The 21,271-nt window shown below is 37.1% G+C and overlaps 1 protein-coding gene across 1 annotated transcript in view; it reads left to right on the plus strand.

The window, feature by feature from the left end:
* Positions 1–952: 952 nt before the first annotated feature.
* CAPS2 (calcyphosine 2) overlaps positions 953–21,271 on the plus strand; it is a gene marked incomplete at both ends in the record, with an annotated part of 28,469 nt that continues 8,150 nt past the window's right edge. The window contains 12 exons of the mRNA XM_084279758.1: positions 953–1,030; positions 3,371–3,417; positions 4,840–4,885; positions 5,012–5,131; positions 6,061–6,102; positions 8,237–8,410; positions 11,241–11,363; positions 15,040–15,107; positions 17,419–17,538; positions 18,673–18,747; positions 19,587–19,682; positions 19,790–19,883. Coding sequence (XP_084135884.1) covers positions 953–1,030; positions 3,371–3,417; positions 4,840–4,885; positions 5,012–5,131; positions 6,061–6,102; positions 8,237–8,410; positions 11,241–11,363; positions 15,040–15,107; positions 17,419–17,538; positions 18,673–18,747; positions 19,587–19,682; positions 19,790–19,883 — 1,083 coding nt within the window. The remainder of the gene's footprint in view (positions 1,031–3,370; positions 3,418–4,839; positions 4,886–5,011; positions 5,132–6,060; positions 6,103–8,236; positions 8,411–11,240; positions 11,364–15,039; positions 15,108–17,418; positions 17,539–18,672; positions 18,748–19,586; positions 19,683–19,789; positions 19,884–21,271) is intronic.

The following is a 21,271-nucleotide window of genomic DNA, read 5'->3' on the forward strand; positions in this document are numbered from 1 at the left end:
GATCCCTCCGGGACGCGGGCGGGACCCTCGGCTCTGCTGCCCGTGTTAGTGAGCTCCCGGGAACATGCATCGGTTCTGTGGAGCTGCCTGGGCCCATAATGTTTATTTCCCCTTTTACAGCATTGTGCGTGGCGTGTTACCAACGTTCCCTTCCCCCTGTGCCTCCGACTGGGAGGAGTAGGGGTAGTAGCTCCTCCATTCAGTAGGAGCCTTGAGGTTGTGCACGGAGAGCAGCACCTCATGTTAAGCCCCCTGGAAAAGGGCATGGTGGGAAGGCCCACCGGTTGGGCAGCAGCTGTGTGGACATCCCCAAGTAGGCCCCGTAGCAGTGCTTCTGCTTGGTAAACGAAAGGGTATTTGGGAGTTAAAATATGCTCAGTAGGTAGAAATGGGGTCAGCTTTTGTGGATGGTGATTTGAAAATGGAGCATCTGATTTCTGGGAACTAGCAGATAGGCTTTTGGTTCCAAAACTCTGGAAGGAGAAACTGGCAGAGCAGGAGATAACATGCTGATAAAATGTCCTGGAGCTGATGGAGGGTGACTGTGTGGCAGGAGGGCCCTTGTATCATCCTGAAAGTACTTCATCTGACGCCATGGTGCAGTTGAAAGCCAGAAGCAGCTGTAAGTGAGATGTTACCAAGGAGTAGCACATCAGTAATGTCAGTATGGGAAGGTATCATGAGAAGCATAAGGGAAAGAAGGAGTTAAACTTAAGGTAAATTTGAGCAGGAATCTGGTTAAGTATTAGTAAGGAAAGATTTAAATTAAGAGGTGGTGAAAAAGGGAACCCAGAAACATTTCATATATTGCTGAAGACAATACCCAAATTATTGCTGACAATATTATTGCAATAATATGGATTTGCAGAAAGTAAAAAGAAGACATTATTTTCTTAATATTTTTTCTGGGTTTTTTTCCCCAGTTTATTCTGAAGGCTGTCATTGAATTTGCATGGATTTGGAAGTTAAAGGAGTTGCTGCGTCCCCTCGACAGCAGACTCAGCTGTCACTGAAGGGGAAGAAATGTCAGGTATGTTAATAGAAGGCTTGTTTTCCTTCCTTATTTTGACATTTTTACAAATATTTTAATTGTACTTCAGAAGGGTTTTGGTTGAAGGTTATAATACATTCTGCAGAGAAGGAAACTTTTAAAGAAATTATTTTTGTTCAGAAAGCAATAGTTTAGTGCAACAGCTTCTCAGATGAAGGAGAGAATTTTCATACAAACACCTGTCCAGAAATAACTTGTGTTCTGGGTACTTAGCTAGTATGTGGAGAACTCTGGAACAAACCAGTGCTTGCAACTAAGTGCAGCTGAGGGTGGAACCTGTTCTGTGCACTCTCTCAGGCTGTTAGTGAGACTGGTAACAGGGATGTCTATGTTTTTGTTTGCAAGACAGCAAGAAACTCCCAAAACATAATTTGGGTAGCCATGATTTCAGGTTGATGTGTAAAATGAATCTCAGTGTTTTATGTTCATTATGAAGTGGAATTCTGTTCTCCAGACAATTCCTAATTGTCTGTGTTTTGAGACAAGGTAGATGTGCAACCATTGCAAGATCACTGTAGCAGAAGCTTCCAGGCTAACTTTTGAAGGCTTGATTAGTAAAAATACCATCTTGGATTCTGAGTGCCATTCTTTTTATTATAGTTAAGGTAAACAATATTTTTAAAAACAGTTGATTTCTCACACAGATACTGTCTGTTTTATGCCCATGATGTAAAGTTAATTGGTAATCTTCCCTCAGCCCCCAAGCACCCATTTAACTTCCTTATTTGTTTGATGACCACATGAGGAATTTTTGGAATTCGACTGCCAAGTTGGTGTTTTCCTTCTTTGTTTGGTTTGGAATGAAAAGGACCTTTTGTGAACAACATCACATCAGTTTTGTAATGTTACCTTTGAGTGCTAAATACTTGTATACAACAAGAACATTTGGGGCATTTAGTGTAAGGTTATGAAAGAAATATCTTTAATCTCTCACCGCTTTGTTTTTTTTTCCTTCTCTTTCTCTGTGCCCCTCAGTTTCTAAATTTAGACTTTCTAGTCCATCTGATTCTTGGTGCCTTGCAAAAAAGAACATACTGTGTGCTTCATCCCCTAAACGGGAGCAGCCTCCAGGTTTTCCTGGTTCAATGACTTCTGGAGAAAGAATTATGTTAGAACTTTAACTTTTAGAATGTGCTATGTTCTTTATCTTATCTTAGTTGAAGTGGTACAGAAAAAATATATACTCGTGATTTAATACATTACATTTAGTCTTATTCATAAGACTAAATTGCGTTAGATTTTTTCATTTTTTTTAACATATTTGACCACAAGGTGGTGGTGTTTATTACGTGTGACCTTACCGGGGAAAAACTTTGTTTCTTTTTCTAAATCTGAACACTTTCTTTTGAAATCACTAGAGGGTAGTATTTCCTGAACTTCGAGCATCTTTTCCAGGACCAGGCTACAAAGGGTGTGTGGTAGGAAGGGACAAGAGTTTTGTGACTGCTCTCGAATCATGAAAGGTGTTAGGGCACAGCTGAAATATGATGTCTGCTCGGTCCAGACTGATGCTGAGATCTGTGAGCAGCAGAGTTTGAAAACAAAGATGCCGGCCCTGGTTCAGAACAACCTTGCACCCCACTTTTTTTCCAGACTGGGAGGAAAGTAGGGGTTATTGTTACTGGGTGCTTGCTGCAGTCAAACCATCATCCCTAAGGATTTGCTGTTGGCTGTTTTCAGAAAACCACAGTGGGGTAGATGGGGCTTTGGCTTCCGTCTTTGCAGCTTGCTGTGCTCTTGTTCAGTTGAGTTTGGAGATCTGTGTGGAATGCAGCCATGCAAAGTAAACAGTGAGTACACAAGCTGCCTAGTGGTTATCGAGTGTTGCTGTACTAAAGCTCAGGTGACAGTTACACCAAATATCAGGGCTTCTTTGGGGTGTGAGGTAGCACCATGTGAGCCAGCTGGCTGTCGGTGTTGTGGTTTTGGTGTAAGCGCTGGCTGAGGGGTTGATTCCCAGCAAAGGACCATGTAACCCCAAACCTTTTGAAGAGTGATTGTACCGAGTCTCACCAACAGGGATTATTTTTACTGCATTATTAATAGCTGACATGGATACTAGCTGGATTCTTAATGGCTGGAAGACTTTCTGACATGATGAATATTCAGTCTTTTAGTCTCAAGATCTGTAAGAATCAACTTTCAATGAAAAGCTTTTTTTTTTTTTTTCTCCTTTTGCTGGTAGCATCTAGGTCAAATATGTTATACAGATACTTTGAGAAGGCATTGATTTAAAATATTCCAGGGGATTTTGAAAGAGACAACTATACGTTTTAACCGTGATCCCTGTAGGTATGTAATAAAGTATCATTCTTTTAGGGCTGGAGACCGGATACACGGGCCAGTCACGGCCCTCGCCCACCAGAGTAAGTCTGCTTCTATTTCTGATCCGTTTGTGTAATTGTGCATTATTAATGCAATGCATTTGCATTTGGATTGGTATTCAACTCAGTGTTCCATGAAATTTATCATCATAGGTTTGTTTTCTGTGATTTATATTTAGATTAGAATTTTTGATGCATTATTTACATTGGCATTAAATAGATTTACATTTGGTTGAGCTTAACAGTAGAGTTGTGCTAAGGGCTTTCATATTTATACCTATATGTTCTTGAATATTTTTAATGCAATAGCCAGAAGAGAACAACTTTTTAGAATTGTAGAACCACAGAATGTGTAAGTTTGGAAGGGACCTTTAGAGGCCATCTAGTCCAATCCCCCTGGAGTAAGCAGGGACATCTTCACTAGATCAGGTTGCTCAGAGCTGCATCAAGCCTGACCTTGACTGAATGCCTCCAGGGATGGGGCCTCCACTACCTCTGTGGGCAACCTGTTCCAGTGACCTACCACCCTCATACTGAAGAACTTTTTCAATTTGTTTAAGTATTATTTTTTTCTAAGCATTATCCTTCTTTGCCAGTATTACAGTAAAAGTTACAGAGAAACTAGTGAAGGGTTTTTACAAGCAAGGTGAAATTTTGTACAGTAACTATAAAATTTTCAACCTTATAGTGCCCTTAGCAGATAAGCACCATCTGTTATTCCAAGGACTGTGTTTGATAGCTTAGGGTTTTGGGTATTTTTTACTGAAATGCCTTGCAGCCAATGTATCTGTCTACATTATTTTACAAGTATGTGTGACCACAGCCTTGGTTGATTCATGTTAAAGTCGAAGAACTTCCATTTCTGTGTACTCTCTGTAATTTTGTAAGAAAAATAAAAAACACTGGAAATTAAGGAGCTCTCTTATTCCACAGAGTAATCTTGTTATAATTCCAGGGTATACTTGGAGTAAAGGCAGAAGACAGAGATGCTTTGATGAACTGGGAGATTTTTTCATTTCTTCAGCATGCTGGAAGCCAACTATACTGCAGTATAGCTCCTTCCCAAGGAGCCGTTGCTTCCCTGTTGCCTCTCTGGTGACTGATTATGGTGGGATATTGCCACAGACCTGCTGTGGAAGACAGGAAGAAGGAATCCCTGATTTATTATCCAAACAGGATGGCCATGCTGGGAGTGTGGAAGGGCCTTCCAGGGACCTTTTTTGGCTGCCAGGGTACTCTGCCAGTGGGAAGAGGAAAACCTCATTATCCAGTCCTGGAGCTGAAGTCAGAGTGGCTAATAGGGATTTGCCATGTAGACCATCTCCAGTTGTAGTGAAACTGCTGATAGCAGGGAAACTTTTGTGAACGAGCTAATAATAACAACAACTAATAGGCAGTTTCCTTTTATTGTAATTGAAACATAAGAGAAAGTACTGCTACTAAAATTGTTTTACCTTCCTGCAGGGTGCCATGCCTAGATCTAGGGAGGCTGGGTGATTCTGATGAAGAGGTAATTATAAATTAATTTTGTTGAGTATTTTTTAGAATTCCTTCATTGCAGGATTTTATAAAAATATCACTCAATATAAAAGTTACAATTGCTTTACTTCTCCCTCACCTCCCGCCATAATTTTAGGATGGGGACTCTTACATACCATACAGTGGAAGTTACCATCGTACATGTCCTCTGGATTCACGTTCAGGTTGGAGAACATCATTGCAAACACCATATGCACAGGATCATCAGCCTCAAGAGGTCAGTCTGTGACTACGAGTATCTTTAAAAGGTGCCCCTTTACCAGTAATTTAGGAAAGCATACTTAGCTTTATTGTAGAAGTTCTCTGTATCTCTTTTGGTTAAAGTTCTGTCTCAAAGTGCTGTTGGTCTAACATTTTTTACATTTTTTTTTTTGTACTTTTTCATGAGAAACCTCTAGAATATTTTAAAAAATCACCCTTTTTAAAAAATAACTTAGCTCTTCTTTGTTAATTTATACACCCATCCATTTCATTGTACTTATTGCTCAAGAGATATATTCATAGCTAGCTTTATTAGCAGTTTGCCAAAGCAACTGCAAAGGGTAATACTTTTGAGGTAGTGTGTAATTTTGGTTTATCTTTCTAAATAAAGTGGAACTTAGAAAAATAGTAAATATAAGATCAATAGTAGTCACTAAATGTCTGAAGAAAAAGAAAGTTACAAACTAAGTGTTTGTGTGGAAGAATAGTTACTTTTGATGAAAAGGGGACTTTTGAAATTACTTGCAGCAATTTCATAGGGTTTTTCTCACCTTTTGTCTTTGAAACAGAATTATGACGTTAACTTTGGTATTATGTTCAGTTTGTCAGAGCACTTCTATTATAAAATTTCCTGATCACATGTCAATATTTTTTTCCCTGGATGAGCAAGAAAGTTAATCACCGCTAATCTTAGGTGCTTTATAACGAAAATCAGTAGTCCAGATGCTAATGTTCTGGTTTATAGTACAGTACAGCACTGTTCAGGATCACTATCCAGCATAACAAGTTTAAGAATTAATTTAATTGCTCACTTACTACAGTTGTTCCCTTAATGCAGGAAAAAAAATTCCTTTGAACTCTTACATCTGAATTAAATGTGAAGAATTAAATGTGATGATATTTTGTTTGATCATTGGTATGTAATTAATTTCTCTTTTCCTTTACTTTAAACAGGTGTTTAGAAAATCTCGTCAGAAAAAAGTAGAGGTAAAGTGTCTAAAAAATTACAGACAAAATAACAATTCAGTAGTAGAATGTTACAGTATATGTTTTCACTGTTTTAACTTGTGTGTGACAGAAACTAGCTTATTGGAGAGACTGTTTTTAATCTGCTGTGATTCCATCAGTATTCTGAATGTTTTAAAAGCCATCATTAATGGGAAAATGTTGAAGTACTCTCTGTAGTTCCTATACATTCAAGAGGCTGGTTATCCAGAGTTTTAAACCAATTCCAGAATGCTGCCTACATGATTTTTTTCTGTCATAATCATGTACGGTATATATAATCATGGTAAAAATCTTAGTAGTATGTTTTTATATGGTATGGATGCAGGAAATAGCCTAATTTATCAGTATTACCTCTTTTTGGAAGAATTGGAAAATATACTGCTTAAAAATCCATTATTTGAAAAATATTTAACATGCAAACCTAAGAAATAGTCTAATGAGTGGATTTAAAACAAGCATAGCTAGAGGGAAAAACAATTATTAATTAATTTGTACATAACCTGTGCCCCTTGAAATGAGTAATATAGCGGCTTGGCAGGACTCCAAACTGGCTGGAGCTCAGGGTGAATCTGCCAAGATCAGTTTTATATGTTTCCCCATATAACCAGATTTTTTTTTCTCAATTAAAAAAAAACCACAAAAAGCAAGCATTTAAATAAAAATGGAAATGATTAAGTGGATTTTTTTTTAAATGGACAAGTAATGTACTACTACTCAGAACATCTATGTGCCCAACATAGGTGTTTATGCATGTTGTGAGATATGTTTGTAACCATGTACCTATGGATAGGTTATTCTCTGTGCCTCAGCATGTGCAGTGCAGACATGCTTGGGTTGCTATAGTCTTTTTAGATCAGGATGCCTATAATTTCACCACTTGCTTTACCTTTTTTTCTTTTTAAATAGAAACTTCATACCTATAATTCTGTGTGTCTGCAGGAAGGCTAATGGAAAGTTGATGTGGCTTTGTCTGCTTCTTAGGGTCATTCTTCCTTTTGGCTTTGGTCTCTGCTTTCCTTTATCTTTTGTCGCTTCCTTTGTGCCTTCACTATGTCTTAAATACTGAAGTGCTGAAGAGGCAGGAACGTATCTTCTGTTCACTTACCCTCTTTTGCTCTCTCTTGCTTTTCTTCGCCTGACTTTGGTTTTTTTCCCACCTTTTTTGTGGAGAAGATTTTCAAGCAGTTCTAAAATATTGTAATGTATTCCTTTGAGCGGCCTTTACTTCTGCACTGCTTGCTTCTGGGGTCCTGACTGAGCATTCCTTTAGCAAGATATATTCCACCTTCTTCAGTAGCAGACTGTGTAAGTAAATCTTCCCAAAATAGGTCACTTTTGAAAGAATAATTTAAACATAGCCCTGTAATTCAGGAACTAACCAGTGAAGGAATGTGGATCCTCCTTTGAAAGAGAAAGGTGGCCTTTCAAGAACATAAGTCTTTTGGTGTTTTGAGAAATGGTTTTTTTAGAGCAGGTCTGTTAACCTGGTGTTGTAGGATGTGGTGTGCCAAGTAGAGATACTAGATGAGGCTGTCTTAGTTTTGTTAGCATTGAAGGAATATTGCGAGTTATTCAAGGAGAGAAAGAGTGGAGCCTTGGCCTTCTGTCATTGCTGCTGTTTTTACTGGTCCAGCCTCCACTGTGTAGAGCACTGTAGTGGATGCAAAATTAGGAAGGTACTTAGCCAACTTCACAGCCTTTTCAGCTGATGTTGTTCTAGGGAAGGAAGTGCTTGGACTAATATTTATCTGCCATCCAAGAGTGTTAGCACTTCTGATTGGAGAAATCCAGCAGTGCGTTTTCTGCCATCCAAAATCAAATGTCAGAATTCCCATTTTAGTGTCCGTAACATTAATTTATAGAACAGAAACACTGAATCTTGCCTTAGAAGTGATGTAAAATCATTTGGCTGTGTACTTTTCAGATTAAAAAATGGCAGAATGTGAAAAACTCAGTGAACATTTAGCCTGAATATGCAGTTATACATGTGTTTTTTCTTAATGTGAAGCATGGTGTCAAGATGTTTCAGTAGTTATACTGGATGGAAATTATAATGATGTTCTCATTCAATAGATCAATCAGAGGGTTTCATATTGATTACTCTTTGCTTTAGTGTTCGGTTTTGGAACAGAAGACAATACCAGAAAATCTGCCATCCCCAACAGACAGATATAAACTGAAGTATCGTCAGTATGAAGCAGACATGAAGGAAGAATATAAGCAATATTCTCAGAGAATTGCAGAACGGAAAAAAGACCACCTCCGGTGTCCAGAAGCTTCCATAAAGGTCATTGACAGACAATTAATTGCATTTTTCAATTGCAAATATCTGCTGGTATTGGCACGTGTTTGGAGGGGTTTACATCTGTGTGTCATTAATTTTTGTATATGTTTTTATCATAAAGAAATAAAAATGTGTAGTTTCAGCATCTAATGTTGAGTAGGAAATAAAATACAGGAAGCTTGTTTGAATTGTTCCAGAGCAAGAAGCTGAGGTTCTCCGAGACTTAAGTGTGCTTGTATTCTCTGTTAGAAGTGTAACATGTGCCCTCATAATGCACCTCTAGCCTAGGCATGATGATTAGCATGAATGATAGGCAAGAGTTTGCAGCCAAAGATGATAGAATCATAGAATCTTTAAGGTTGGAAAAGACCTCTAAGATCAAGTCCAACTGTCTGTCCAGTAACACCATGTCACCTAGACCATGTCCTGGAGACGTAAGACAGCAGGAAGATCTTAGTAAAGTATTATTTTCAAATATAGAAATGCATTCCAGCTTTTTTATTTTTTTAATATAGAAGTATATTAACTATTATTCTATTACTTTATGACTATATATATGACTTTAGAAAGGAGAAGTGGAAAGATGCTGTCTGTACTTTTTGCTTTGACATTGTATAAGGTTCACAGAATTGTAGGGGTTGGAAGGGACCTCAAGAGATCATCAAGTTCGACCCCACTGCCAAAGCAGGTTCCCTAGGACAGATCCAGTACAGTTGTACTGCAAGCAACTGCCAGGTTCCTTTTGGTTTTTGTTTTTTTAAATTAAAACTGTTCCTGCAAACCAGGGAAGATCAGTGGAGAGAAATTGGAAAACAAAGGAGTGAAAAAAACCAACTTTCCTCTTGTTCTGGAAGAGACAGTGGAGAAGGGTGGTTACACAGGGCAAGATACATCATTGCAGGTGTAAGGAAACAGGCGACTAAAGTAAGCAACAGCTGTCAGGACCTGTTGAATGCTAGACTGTGCTGAGGGCTGATGACCATTTAAGAATCTTAATGAAAAGTTAAGTATGCAGATGTTGAGGGAACATATTGTGCTCATTGCTTTTCAGAGAAAAGGTTTGTGCTGAATAACAATGAGTTTACTGATTTTCACCTGCTTTATGTTCAGTGGAAAGAAAAGGGGAGGTCTTACATAAGGCAAAGATTCTATTTCACTTATGCTGTTGCTGTTTTACCTTTACCTTTGATAGTTTTAAGGGGTTTTTCTCCTCTTATAATCATGCTTCTAGTGGTCAGATAAAACTAGGAGGACCTGCAAGTATCTACAAGTAATCCTATAAGTAATCATTTTGTGAGTAAAGGAGTTGAGTGAAAAAAAAATTCTGTTATTTTATTAAGTTTAGTTTTATGTTTGGTGACATCTGTCTAGTTAACAGCATGTCTTACTGATGGCAAAGTAGTGCACCAGTCAAATCCAAATCTCATTAGGATAGGCTACGCAGTTTTAGCAGATCACAAATTACTGTTCAACTTTAGCAAGGTGGATGAAGAATTAATAGCAATAAAATGCAGTTAAACAGTGGAAAAAATATGGCTTCACTATTAGTTGAACAACAGAAGCTATTTTTAAAAGATGAGACAAACCAAGCAAACCTGAAAAGGGGAAAAATATGAATCCACTTGATGTTTTGGTATCACATGCATGAAGAAACACAGTTTTGGAACTGACAAAAAATTCACTTGGGAAGATTGTCAGTTCTGGGGATTTGTTATTTGTAGTATAACTTTTTTTAAAATTTATTTTTATATTCCACTCTTCACCAGTGTGACACTGTCATGTCGTCTGTTTTCCAAGGAGCGACTCCTTTACATGTTGTACATGCAAGCTCATCAAAAGGGTATTTACAGGAGTAGCCAAGTTAATCTGAAATGGAATGAGGTGTCTATATACTGGGAGACAAAAAGTAGGACTGGCTTATTCTGGTGATTTTGGGTTCCAGAGAGATACTTGCTAAGCACTAGAAACTAGTTCATTCAGTTCTTATGGCAAAGTTAAATATATCTACCATAACAGTTTTCTGTGTTAGATATTATCGCAACCTGATTGAATTAATAAATCTAAACATCCTTAGATTCCAGTATAATTAGTATTTTATCTGATTAGTGGAACTTCTAATAACTTCTCCATAAAGGGGCTGGTCCTAGGTGAGCTAACAAACCCTACTCTTGATTTCCTTCCTGTGTTCCCCCCTGCATGACTTCTGTCAGTCTGCTTTGTCAGTTTTGTTCATATCCTCCATGTAGGAGATACAGCTGCAACACCCTTGGACTGATTTGCAAGTCTGTGAGACCCATTTCAGCAGTATGCTTTGGCTTTTCCCTGCCTAGACTGTATCTAACATTTCTGCTGGTCAAAACCCAGCATCTCTGCGGTGTGAACTTTGAACTATATGCATAAAGGCAAATCCGCCGCTTCCTCTTGGCTGTTGTTGAGCAGAACAGGGGAAGGATGAGCTCTTGTCTTCTTCAGGGAGGTGCTAACAGTCTGCCTTCTGATATTGCACAGAGTTTGTAGGAACACAGTATTTTTAGGCTTCTATTTTATTTCAATGTTGTTGAAAGCTGGTGAGTATTCAAAAGCTGGAAGGAAAAACTGGATTTGTCCGTTCAGTTTCTATAGAAAGCCAGGCTTAAAAAATCCCTTCCTTTTTTTAATTAGCATGAAATTGAAGAAGTAGACACTTTAAAAAATAAAGAAGAAAGAAAGAAAGAAAGAGAAAGAAAAACACTTCAAAATAAATTGTTGAAGCAAATGGGTAGCTGGCTTTTTTGTTTGTTTTTCTTATTGTTAATTAACTTTGATTTATGGAAATAATCTTTTTTTTGTGTAGGATACACAGCCTGAAGGTGGACATAATGATGGTCTTACAGCCCTTGATGAGAAAGCTCTCCTGCAACAACGGTACACAAGCAAGCCCTATAATATGCAGCACAGTATAAAGAAATCAGAAGCTGTGAGTGTTTTGGCTGATATTATTCTGTTAACTGCCTAGAATGACTTCCTAGATGTTCATCAGAAGTTAGGCCTTTGATGATTTGGTCCTGGTATGTAATTGCACCCATTGAAGTCATTGGAGTTTAAACATTTGTTTCAAGGAGAAGCCAAACTGAGCAATCCAGTGAGCATTTTAAAAATACCTGCAATGCTTGCATTTTATGCAGTAATGTATGTAAATATACATAAATATATATATATATAATGCATATAAAGGGAGAATTCAAATTATGAGTAATAAACACAAATATATACATACAACTAAGATTACCTGAGTGACTTCTATAGTATAGTGTTACATTTCATTTGGTCTGTAGCTTGTAGCTGAGCCTGTCTTCCATGATCCATGGATTCTCTGATTCCTTCAGCTCTTACTCTGACTTGTTTCTAGAGTAAACACGCTGTTTACCCTCATTAACTCTGAAATGGAGTGTGTGATGAGAACTGGCTTTGTAAACTGTGTGGGTTCTGCTGTGGATATTAGATCAGGTAGGCTACAGCTTTTTCTGAGTCTTCAAGCTCCAGGCATGAAGCTTCTACAGCATCTCTAGGCTGCATCTTCCTGTGATTCCTGACTCTCCTTGTGAAGAAGCTCTTGCTGTTGTCCATACCATGCCTCCCAAGACTCAGTTTGTAGCTTTGGCCTCCTGTTAAGTTGCTTGCCAGTAGCAAAAAAAGTTTGTTTCTGGCCTCTTTGTAACTTCCCTTTGTTTGTAGGATGTTTTCAGAATGCCTCATAGCAGCTGTTTCTGCAAAGTAACCGAACCCAAGCTCCCCTAGCCTCTCCTTCAGGTGCCTTGGCTCTGATCCTCTGTTAGATCCTTTCCAGATTTCTCTCATTCCTATTGATCTTGGGAAGGACTAAGCCCAGAAAACTGCAAACGAGTATGGCCTCACTAGCATGCTTGGAGGGGAATGAACACTTTTCGTATATGAATGTGCTAAACATGTTTCCTTGATTATTTTTATTATTTTTTACATAGATGTCATTTTGACTCTTTTTAGGACTAAGCAATAGGAGTCTGGCCCATCTAAGGCTAAACCTTGAATTTAAGATTATTTACAACTATGCCCCACCTTGTGATTTTGTACTGCATTATTCATTATTTGTGTATGGGGAGTGATGGCTTTCAAAACTGGGTTGTGAAGGTGTTACTGAACAGATGTAATATTCTAACTTTCTTGTGGAATACTAAACCATGAGAAATTTTATGAGATTAAAATTATTTACTTTTGCAATTTGGTTTGTTTGCTCATCTCTATACACTGAATTTTGCGTCATTGCAGGTATTTATTCCATTTCTAGCCTTGTCAAAGTGAATGTGGATGTTGCACTACTGAGGTCACTATTAATTTTTATTATAAGAAATCATTTTTCAGAAAGTACTTTTCTGAAGAGCTTGAAGAGCTTCCTGTTATTTTTAGGATAAATTTTAAAACCTATACTGTAGGGTGGAATTAATGGAAAAAAGTTTTGAAGTAACATTAGAGTATCACCTTAAAACTATATCAAATAAGCTGAAAACAGTGAGAAAGGGAGCAGAGCAGGATCACAGAACAGGTACACTGCAGCTTTAAAAGGAAGCCAGCAGGCATCTATCTGAGCAGGGTGTCCTGGGGACCTTTAGAAGCACTTCTGTTATTGATTAGCACTCATGGTTACACAGGCTGTCTGTCTGTCTCTCTAGGAGCCTCTGGTTCAAGCTTCCGCTAGAGGTAGCAATAATGGGAAAATAGGAAGTAGTAACTGCAAGCATATTAACTCAATTAGGTATATCTTTCCTCAACTGTAGGCATTTGATTTTAAGGTGTTTTAAGAATTTGCTTAAGAATACATGTTTAAATTCTCTTTTACTGTAATCATTACCAAAACCTCTAGTGTTAAAGTAGAATTGCTCTTAATTTTTCTGTAGTTTGGGATGAAAGTTTGCCTATTCAGGACAGATTGTAATATGTGTGTGATTGCCAGTAGATGATGTATGTAGTAAAATTAGTCTTTTTTTAGAAGAAGGTTGGTTTTCTCTGAATAATCATATTTTGTGAACAAGAGTTACTACTTTTTAAAGTGTGAGCTGCTGCAAGTTCAATGTTTGCCTCAGCAATTTTAAGAATTCATAATAGCTCTCTTTTTGAAGAACTGAATGAAGATGTTCCATGGACAAATGCAGTTAGTGACCTAGTGTTCACTGTGTAAGGTTTCTTTTTTTTTTAAAGAAATCAGGTTCTTCTCAGCATGCTTTCTGGTTTGGCTCTATAAACTGGGGTCTATGGAATATGTTGTCTTTCAACACCAACTCTGTATTATCGCTGTGTCCTCCTTTAGGTAATGTTTTGTAATACATCGGTTGTGACAGCTAAGGGTCAAAGTTCCAGTAACTTTGAATAAAGCACCCATAGCTCTGATAGGGTCTGAAATGAAATACAAAAGCAAACTAAGAGGTTCCTGGTGTCCTATAATTCAGAAATCTTTGAGGTTTAAAATCAGTTCAGAATAAACACCAGGTCGTCTCATGTTACATGATTGAATTGGGGGGTTTGGTTGTTTCTTTGTGGGGATTTTTGTTTTGGGGGCTTTTGAGGGTTTTGTTTTTTTTTTTTTATTTTTTGCTGTTGTCAGTTGGTATTTACTTGAAGGGTGTAACATCTCTGTGGTATTAGGGAGTATACTTCACAGTTACCTGATTTCTAGAAACCAGCTTTCTTTTGCAGCCATTGGAAGTCTTGATCTATTTGGAATTCAGTTTGCAAATGAGAATTATGTGGAACAAAAAATCAGAAAAAAAATCTTAATTCTTTATTTTCAGAATAGCTATAGAGTTATCAAAAACTGTATTAAACCCCTCAGTAACAATAATCTCTGTTTTCTTATATATAAATTTTTTTTTAAAGGCAAATTTAAATGCAGTTGAAAAGTTCAGAAATCTGGAAGATAAAGTGAAGAGAGATGCTGGGACCTGGTTGTTGCCAGTGGCCTCTGTGCTGGCCTGGGGCATTCCCTTGTGCTTTGGTTTCACTTTCTGTGAAACAAATGATGATCAATGCCTGAGCATTTTACAGTGAATAGCACAAGGTTATGGTTCAGTGTTGCTCTAAAAATAATAATAAGATCATGTTAAATCCCTTTCCCCTGTAGGATGATCTTTTCTGAAAGGTTTTTCAGATTGGCCTGTCTCAGCAGAAAATTATTGTGGCATGCAGCAAATGAAAATTGTGCACTGAGACTCAGTCTTAAAAGAATTTTTTTGACTAAATACTGCTAGAGGTTAAGTTTCATTCTCTGAGTTGGAGTCTGTGTCAACCATGAAAACTAGAATAGTGTGAGTTTCCTCAGGCTCTATTGTACTTACAGAATTTATTGGAAACATTACAGAGATTAGGATGCTGTCTGTCAACAGACATACTGGAATTCCCATATTCATTGACAACTAATATGCATAGACAATTTGAGTGTGTAGCAGAGAATATTATTTGTCTATTTGTATTGCAAATAGAACTTTATTCAAAATATGGAAAAAATATTAATTATGACACTGGTAAGATTATGACCTCTGAATGCTACCTTAAAGGGTAATTTATTATCTGAAGTGTCTGGTGTTATATATTTAATTTTTCTCTTAGTCAGCTTTTCATTGCAGGAGGATGTTGCTGCAGAAAGGAGAAAACAGGCTGTAGTAGAACAAGTGATGGTGGATCAGTTATCTAGGTAAGTGAATTCATAATATAAAACTGCAGTTTTTCCTACAGAAGAATTCTGATTTGTGAGCATATGGCTTTTCTTACCTAGAAGGGGTTTTGGTCATCTCATTCCAAGACTTAAGCATACTTATGTAGTGTTATTATTTGCAAAAATCCTTTAAATTAAATTTCTTTCTAATTTATATTAAAAGATCCATTTAAAGTCTTATGTAGGACCTTTTTTTTTCTGAGAATAGTATTTAATTTTATACTTGAACCTAATTTAAGAGCTTTACAATAGCACTAGTTCTCATAAACAACCCTTTTGCACCTCAGCAAAATATATGGATACCTGCTGTTACAAATTACACTTCTTCAGTATTTACTTCATTTTCTAAGAATCTTCGTTTTATTAATTTTCCTTTATTAATATTGACACAACACCCCTCTGGAGTCAAGGAGCGTTACACCAGTGTTGGGCAGATAGGAGAAAAAGGCACAATGATAAATCAAACCCATTGAAGCTGTACAGGAAGGCTCTCCAATCTTCATTGCTATCCTGTTAGTGCTGAGAAAGCATTGCTTCTATGTAGAAAGATCCCTTTGTATGTTAAGGGGGGAAAAAAGGAACAAAGGTAAACATGAGTGCAGTAAAAACGTTTTTTCCTTATTATTCCCATAAACTTCTCATTTTTAGGCATTCTTTAATAATTCAGGGCTTTATCAGAGGTGTCTGGTTAAAACAATAGAAGATGCTGCAAGCTAATTTAATACAGTTCCACATTACTTTGCACCTGTTAAAAATTATTTGTGAGTAGCTCTACTGTATGTTGTGTTCTGTGCTTAGTTTTGAATCTCTGTAGTCATCTGTACAGATATCATAGCCCATCAGATCTTAAGATTTTGAGACTGAAATGTTGTTGCACTTCACCTTTTTATTTTTCTTGGTTTCCATTCCAAGTGCAGTTTACATGATCTGTGTTGTTAAAAGTCTGTGAATCCTATTACACTATTTAAAAGCTGTGATAAGCAGAAAGTTACAGGAAGGAAACGATTGTACCTGAAACACAATGTTAAATTCCAGGTGTCTTAGTGGAAGGATTAAAAATACTGAAATGTTCAGTGCAGAAATCCCCAATTTTCAAGTAAGTGCTTTGCCTATGTCATAACTCTAACAAGGTAAAGCAGGTGACGACAGAGATTATCTTTAAAACATGCAGGTTGTGTTAAAGTGCTTCAGTCCTACTGATGTTGGATTAAACATAAAGGTTTGTACATTTTTGGTCATGGATGTTCATTGTGTGCTTAACCTCCTCCAGCTGCATTGCCTTATTTTTTCCATGTGTTCCTTCTCCAACTCTGAATCCGTCAGTTGACAATGTCAAAACAATATTCAGTAGTGCTGCAGCTGCATCAGGATGAACTTTTAATTTAAAAAAAAATAAATCTCTGTTTATGGTCCAAATATAACTGTGCCAGTACTGCCAAACAAATTGGTATCAGAGAGCAGGATGTTAATCGGGGAAGATTAGTTCAAAACTGTTGCATGAAAAAAATCTATTAAAGGAAACACAAAGGTTTTTTGAATTATTTTTGGTTTTAGTAGAGCCAGTCTTGCAGTTAAATCAGTGTAACTGGTGTGTGCAAAGGTGTATCTGAATAGAACAGAGACCAGTTGTAGAAAACTATTAGCTGAGTAGAATTATTTTTTCCCTCTGATTATGAACCATTTCAGTAATATAAAGAGAATAATGTATTTTTAAAGGTGTCTTGTTTACTTGTGGAACTGATAGAGAAAATATAAAAATGTTATTAAACCAGTTCATCTATTTCTTATCTGCTTGATGGGACTTCGAGATCCTATGGGCTGCGTAGTCAGTTCTTTGGGAGGGGAAGTGCCAGTGTTTTTATTGAATGATGTCACTGGCTAGTAGCAGTAGCTGCTGTCACTGATTTTTGGCATGAGCCATAGATGAAGAACATCAGCGATGGAATATATACTGAAGTAGTGAAAATGAGAGAAAAACCCTTCATAAGCCTATGATTTATTTTATAGAGAGATGTAAATATCCTTTAAATGCTACATATAAATATGTGAAGTTACTACGTAGAACTGCACCACCAGAATATTATTGCACATATTTGGTTCTGAGTAATCAACTGCAGAATTTTTAAAAAACAACAACAACAAAAAATCCCCAAATGTATGCAAGTTTAATGGACAACTCCAGTATTTTATTACTGTGTTATTCTTGGGTGTTTTTTTGAGTGAGAACACGCAAGGTCTGAAATTCAGATGTCATTAATAGAGGGAATTTCCCCCCCCTCTTCCTGGCCAGGGCTGTCATAAGTGACCCAGAGCAATCCACCCGTGCGGATGTTGGCAAGGAAGCTCCCGGACTTCTGGGACTTGGGGCAGCACCAATGCGTTTTAGGAAAAGAACCCTGCATGATACAAAGTAAGATTTCTCTAGTGGTTATTTTTTTCAGAAACATGTTCTCTGCTGTATTTCTTTATTATTGTGGGCACTATGAAATCTCTTTGCCTTTCCAGGTGTTTTATTTCTGTCTTGGATCCACTAGCTTCATGTGAAGCCTTTTTTTGTAGCCTCCCCAAGCTTATGATTTTCTAGTGGGACCTTTTTACTTGGATTCTCCGTGTGCAATGATTGATTCATAGAACTTAATAAACCTGGGAGAACATTCTTAAGCTGATGTTGATGTTGTTCATAGCAGGGTTTTGCCAGCCTTTTCTGAGCTGATGAATGCTTGCAATCTTGTCAAATCCTTTTAGAGATTCCTATCCTGAGGTGCATAAAATTGCATGAATATACATCCATAAATGCTAATGTAGATCTTCACAATATAATCATACTTTTCTTTCATGTTTTGATTTCTGCTGCGATAATTAACCATATTGACATTTAAGTATCATTCCTAGGCTGTGAGCATTGAAATAGTAACTCTAAGGGCTTAAGAAAAACTGAGAAAACATTGTGATCCATAAAATTAAATGAATTTGCAGGTCCAAGTTTGGTTCTGTTAATCTTTCTCACCATGCAGGCAGATCTCTCTGCTTTGTGCATTTTAACATCCTGCTCTAAAGTCTTTCTCAGAAAATGCCATCTTTGTATTCTTTAAAAAAAAAAAGGGAGGGGGGCAACAAAACCAGTCTCAATCTCTTACACCATCATATGGACAAAGCTCCCTTTCTGGAACTGGTAATGTAGGCAATATAAAAGACATAGGTGGGTAAAGAAGGCCCAACCTGGCTATTTTTGCAAGAAAACACATTGATTTGCGGACTTCTGGTAAGTGGTAGAGATTGAATTCTTGATATATAAGTATATGTAAACAAAATATCCCATTCACATCTGTGCCTTCTGTGAATGTAGTCTCATATTATATAATTACAGAACACCTTCCACATCACAACTCTGAGTTGCTTTCTAATTCAACTCTGAGGGATCATCTCCTCAGCCAGTTGCCAAGGATACCGTATTTCCCATTTTTTGCTGTTTTGAAACAGTTGATTTTTATGTAACATTCCTCTGTGAGCACAGAGGTATAATAATGCTGCATTATTTTCACAGAATAAGGACCAAATCAGGATTAACTGAAAACATGCTCTCTAACAAGCTACGCTTTGATAGTAGGATTATATCGAGGTAACCACAAATTCTGTGAAGCTTTTCAATTCTTTGGATTTATGAATTATGATCTTTACCATCTTGAAATAATTTAATTCCACTGAACCTTGCTGTTCCCTATGTTTAGAAAAAAGCATATGCTGTGTGGGTATACATATACATACATGTGTAATGCAAACTTTGACATGGCTGATGGATAGTGCCTTTACAGTCCCACGGTACTATGTTAAGATGCATCAGTAAGTGCTGTGCAGGGAAGTTCGCAGAGGGGCTGTGTAAAATAATGCTCTTAGCCATTGCCCTTCAGGTGATTAAGCCTTGCCTTTGTATGTGGTATGTGATAGCTTTGTGTCTTGTTTGTAGCTCCTTATTTGTTAAACTTGCAGGTTTAGGACATCTTTGAAATTGTCCTGAATTCAGTAGCATTGACATAAACACACTCTTCAGCTCTGAAAGGTGTGCTTTTCTGAAGCAGGGAGCTGTGTACTTGTTAAATATAGCTGAGGATTCTCCACATGGTTTAAAATACCCTAATGAATGTAGTAGTCCTGCTGTAAGTAGTCCTTTAGTTAATGAGTGAGAAACACATTGGTACACTAAAGCATGAAGCCTTGACAGGTGTTTTGAACATTATGGAGAATGGAATATTGCATAAAAGTATGTGTCCAAATCCAGAACTTGAAATCCATAGTGATTTAAAGAGAATAGTCGGATACCTTTTTCAAAAGAAGCAATTTTAAAGTGTGCAACACTGAAATAAAATGTATATTCCAACATAGAAATATTCTTTATGTTTGGGTTGAATTGGATTTACATGGATGCAGAAGCATAAAGATGCTTTTCAATTTTCCTCCTAGAAATGGTCGTGATGCTTGTAGAGAGTTGATTGGATTTTTTTTTGCGTGTGACAGATCTCTCACTGTGTACGAATTCCGACAGTTTGGAAATAACAGGTAGGATAAATTGCTCTTTAAAAAGGCTTTAAAAAACATCTTCCACTGTGTCTAAGAAACCTAAATAAATTCAATTGGTTTAATGTAAACTTTGAATCACTTCACAGAAAAAATGCCTTGCCTTTCATTCAGAAGGGAGTTTATCAACATGAATGTGGACAAAAGAAGGGAAAAGCTTATGAACTTAGTGACTTCTATGTTGTAAGTATTCTTCTGTAGAATTGAAGTGTCTGATGTTGGTGATCTGGAAGTAATATTTAGATATTTAAACTGAAAATGATGATCTAGCTTTCAGGGAAGAGCAAAAGCCTTTCCCTTCAGAAACGTTTTCAAATTAAAGATCTTCAGGAGTATTTTGCAGTCCCATGTTCTAGAGATCATTTTTGGCTTCAGATTAAGATGTAGTTTGTACTTTTCCCACTAGAGAGCACAAGACTGCAGACAGTGTAGACCACCTTGTCAGCAAACTGAACAGCTTGGCAAGGAGTCCTGAAGTTGAACTAAAGTACTTGCTAAAAATTAAGACTCTTTCCAAAGTCTGTTGGCATTTTTGACACGAGGCAATGATTAAATATTTTTAAACATGAGGAAAATGCAGGTTAATTGATAAACTTTATCTACCAGCTAGTCTGATGAATGACTACAAGTCATATGGCATCTTCTGTACTGCTGTGTTTGTGTACTGGGTTAAGTTGTTCCTGGTTTATAAATACTTGAGCGTTTTTTCAGGTACTGAGTTTTCACTGAGTTCTCCACATCCTCCTGCAAATCTTGAAGTTTAGAGCAAAAGCCATGTTTGAATGAAGTACTGAAAGTAGAAGAGGACATTAGTTTTTGGAGTATTTTGTCTAACCACCTGTCTAATCCTAACTGTTTACATCTGGCTATAATATAAGACTTTCCAAGATTAAATAAATCATTTATGATATGCATGTTGAAGCTATTTTTAGAGTTTTGGGGATGTTTTTATTATTGTTCTGTGTCTTTGCAACCTGCACGTGGAAATGTATTCTCAATAAAGATGCATCTAAAGCCATCCAGAAGATGTACTGAGCTCAGTACATGTACTGAGCTTTCGGATGATGTCATATCTGTTACTTTCTGTATCTGCAAACTGGGTTTCTGGGCTGACATTTAGATACACAGTCTCTCAAAAAGTCCAAATGGTTGAGATATTTGCATCTCTCTTTCTCCTGCCTAATTTATGAGTTTTGGAGGCTTTATAACTCAGCCCTGCATGAACATTACACTTAGGGCTGCTACTGCTTTTTTTTATTCTTCTCTGAATTCTATGCTGCTTTTCTTTCTCTTCTGTTCCCTCTTCTCCCAAATCAAAAAGCATCTTTAATTTTGCAGAATACAAGTTGTGTGCTCTGTCCCTGACTTGGAGGAAAGGGGGATTTATAATACTCAGAAGAGACCATGCTGGGTAATAGAACTCTGTGCTACTAAGAGCATGATTTTATTCCGTATTTATTAGTAAAACCTAATTAAATTTAAAAAATTAAAAAAAAACCAAACTCCATAGATAAACATTGCAGGAACAATTTGAACTTTGAGAAGGCTGCTCTTTAGTTCTTTATCTCAAG

The sequence above is a fragment of the Gallinula chloropus genome, assembly GCF_964237585.1.
Source record: "Gallinula chloropus genome assembly, chromosome: 1".
Lineage (NCBI taxonomy): Eukaryota > Metazoa > Chordata > Aves > Gruiformes > Rallidae > Gallinula > Gallinula chloropus.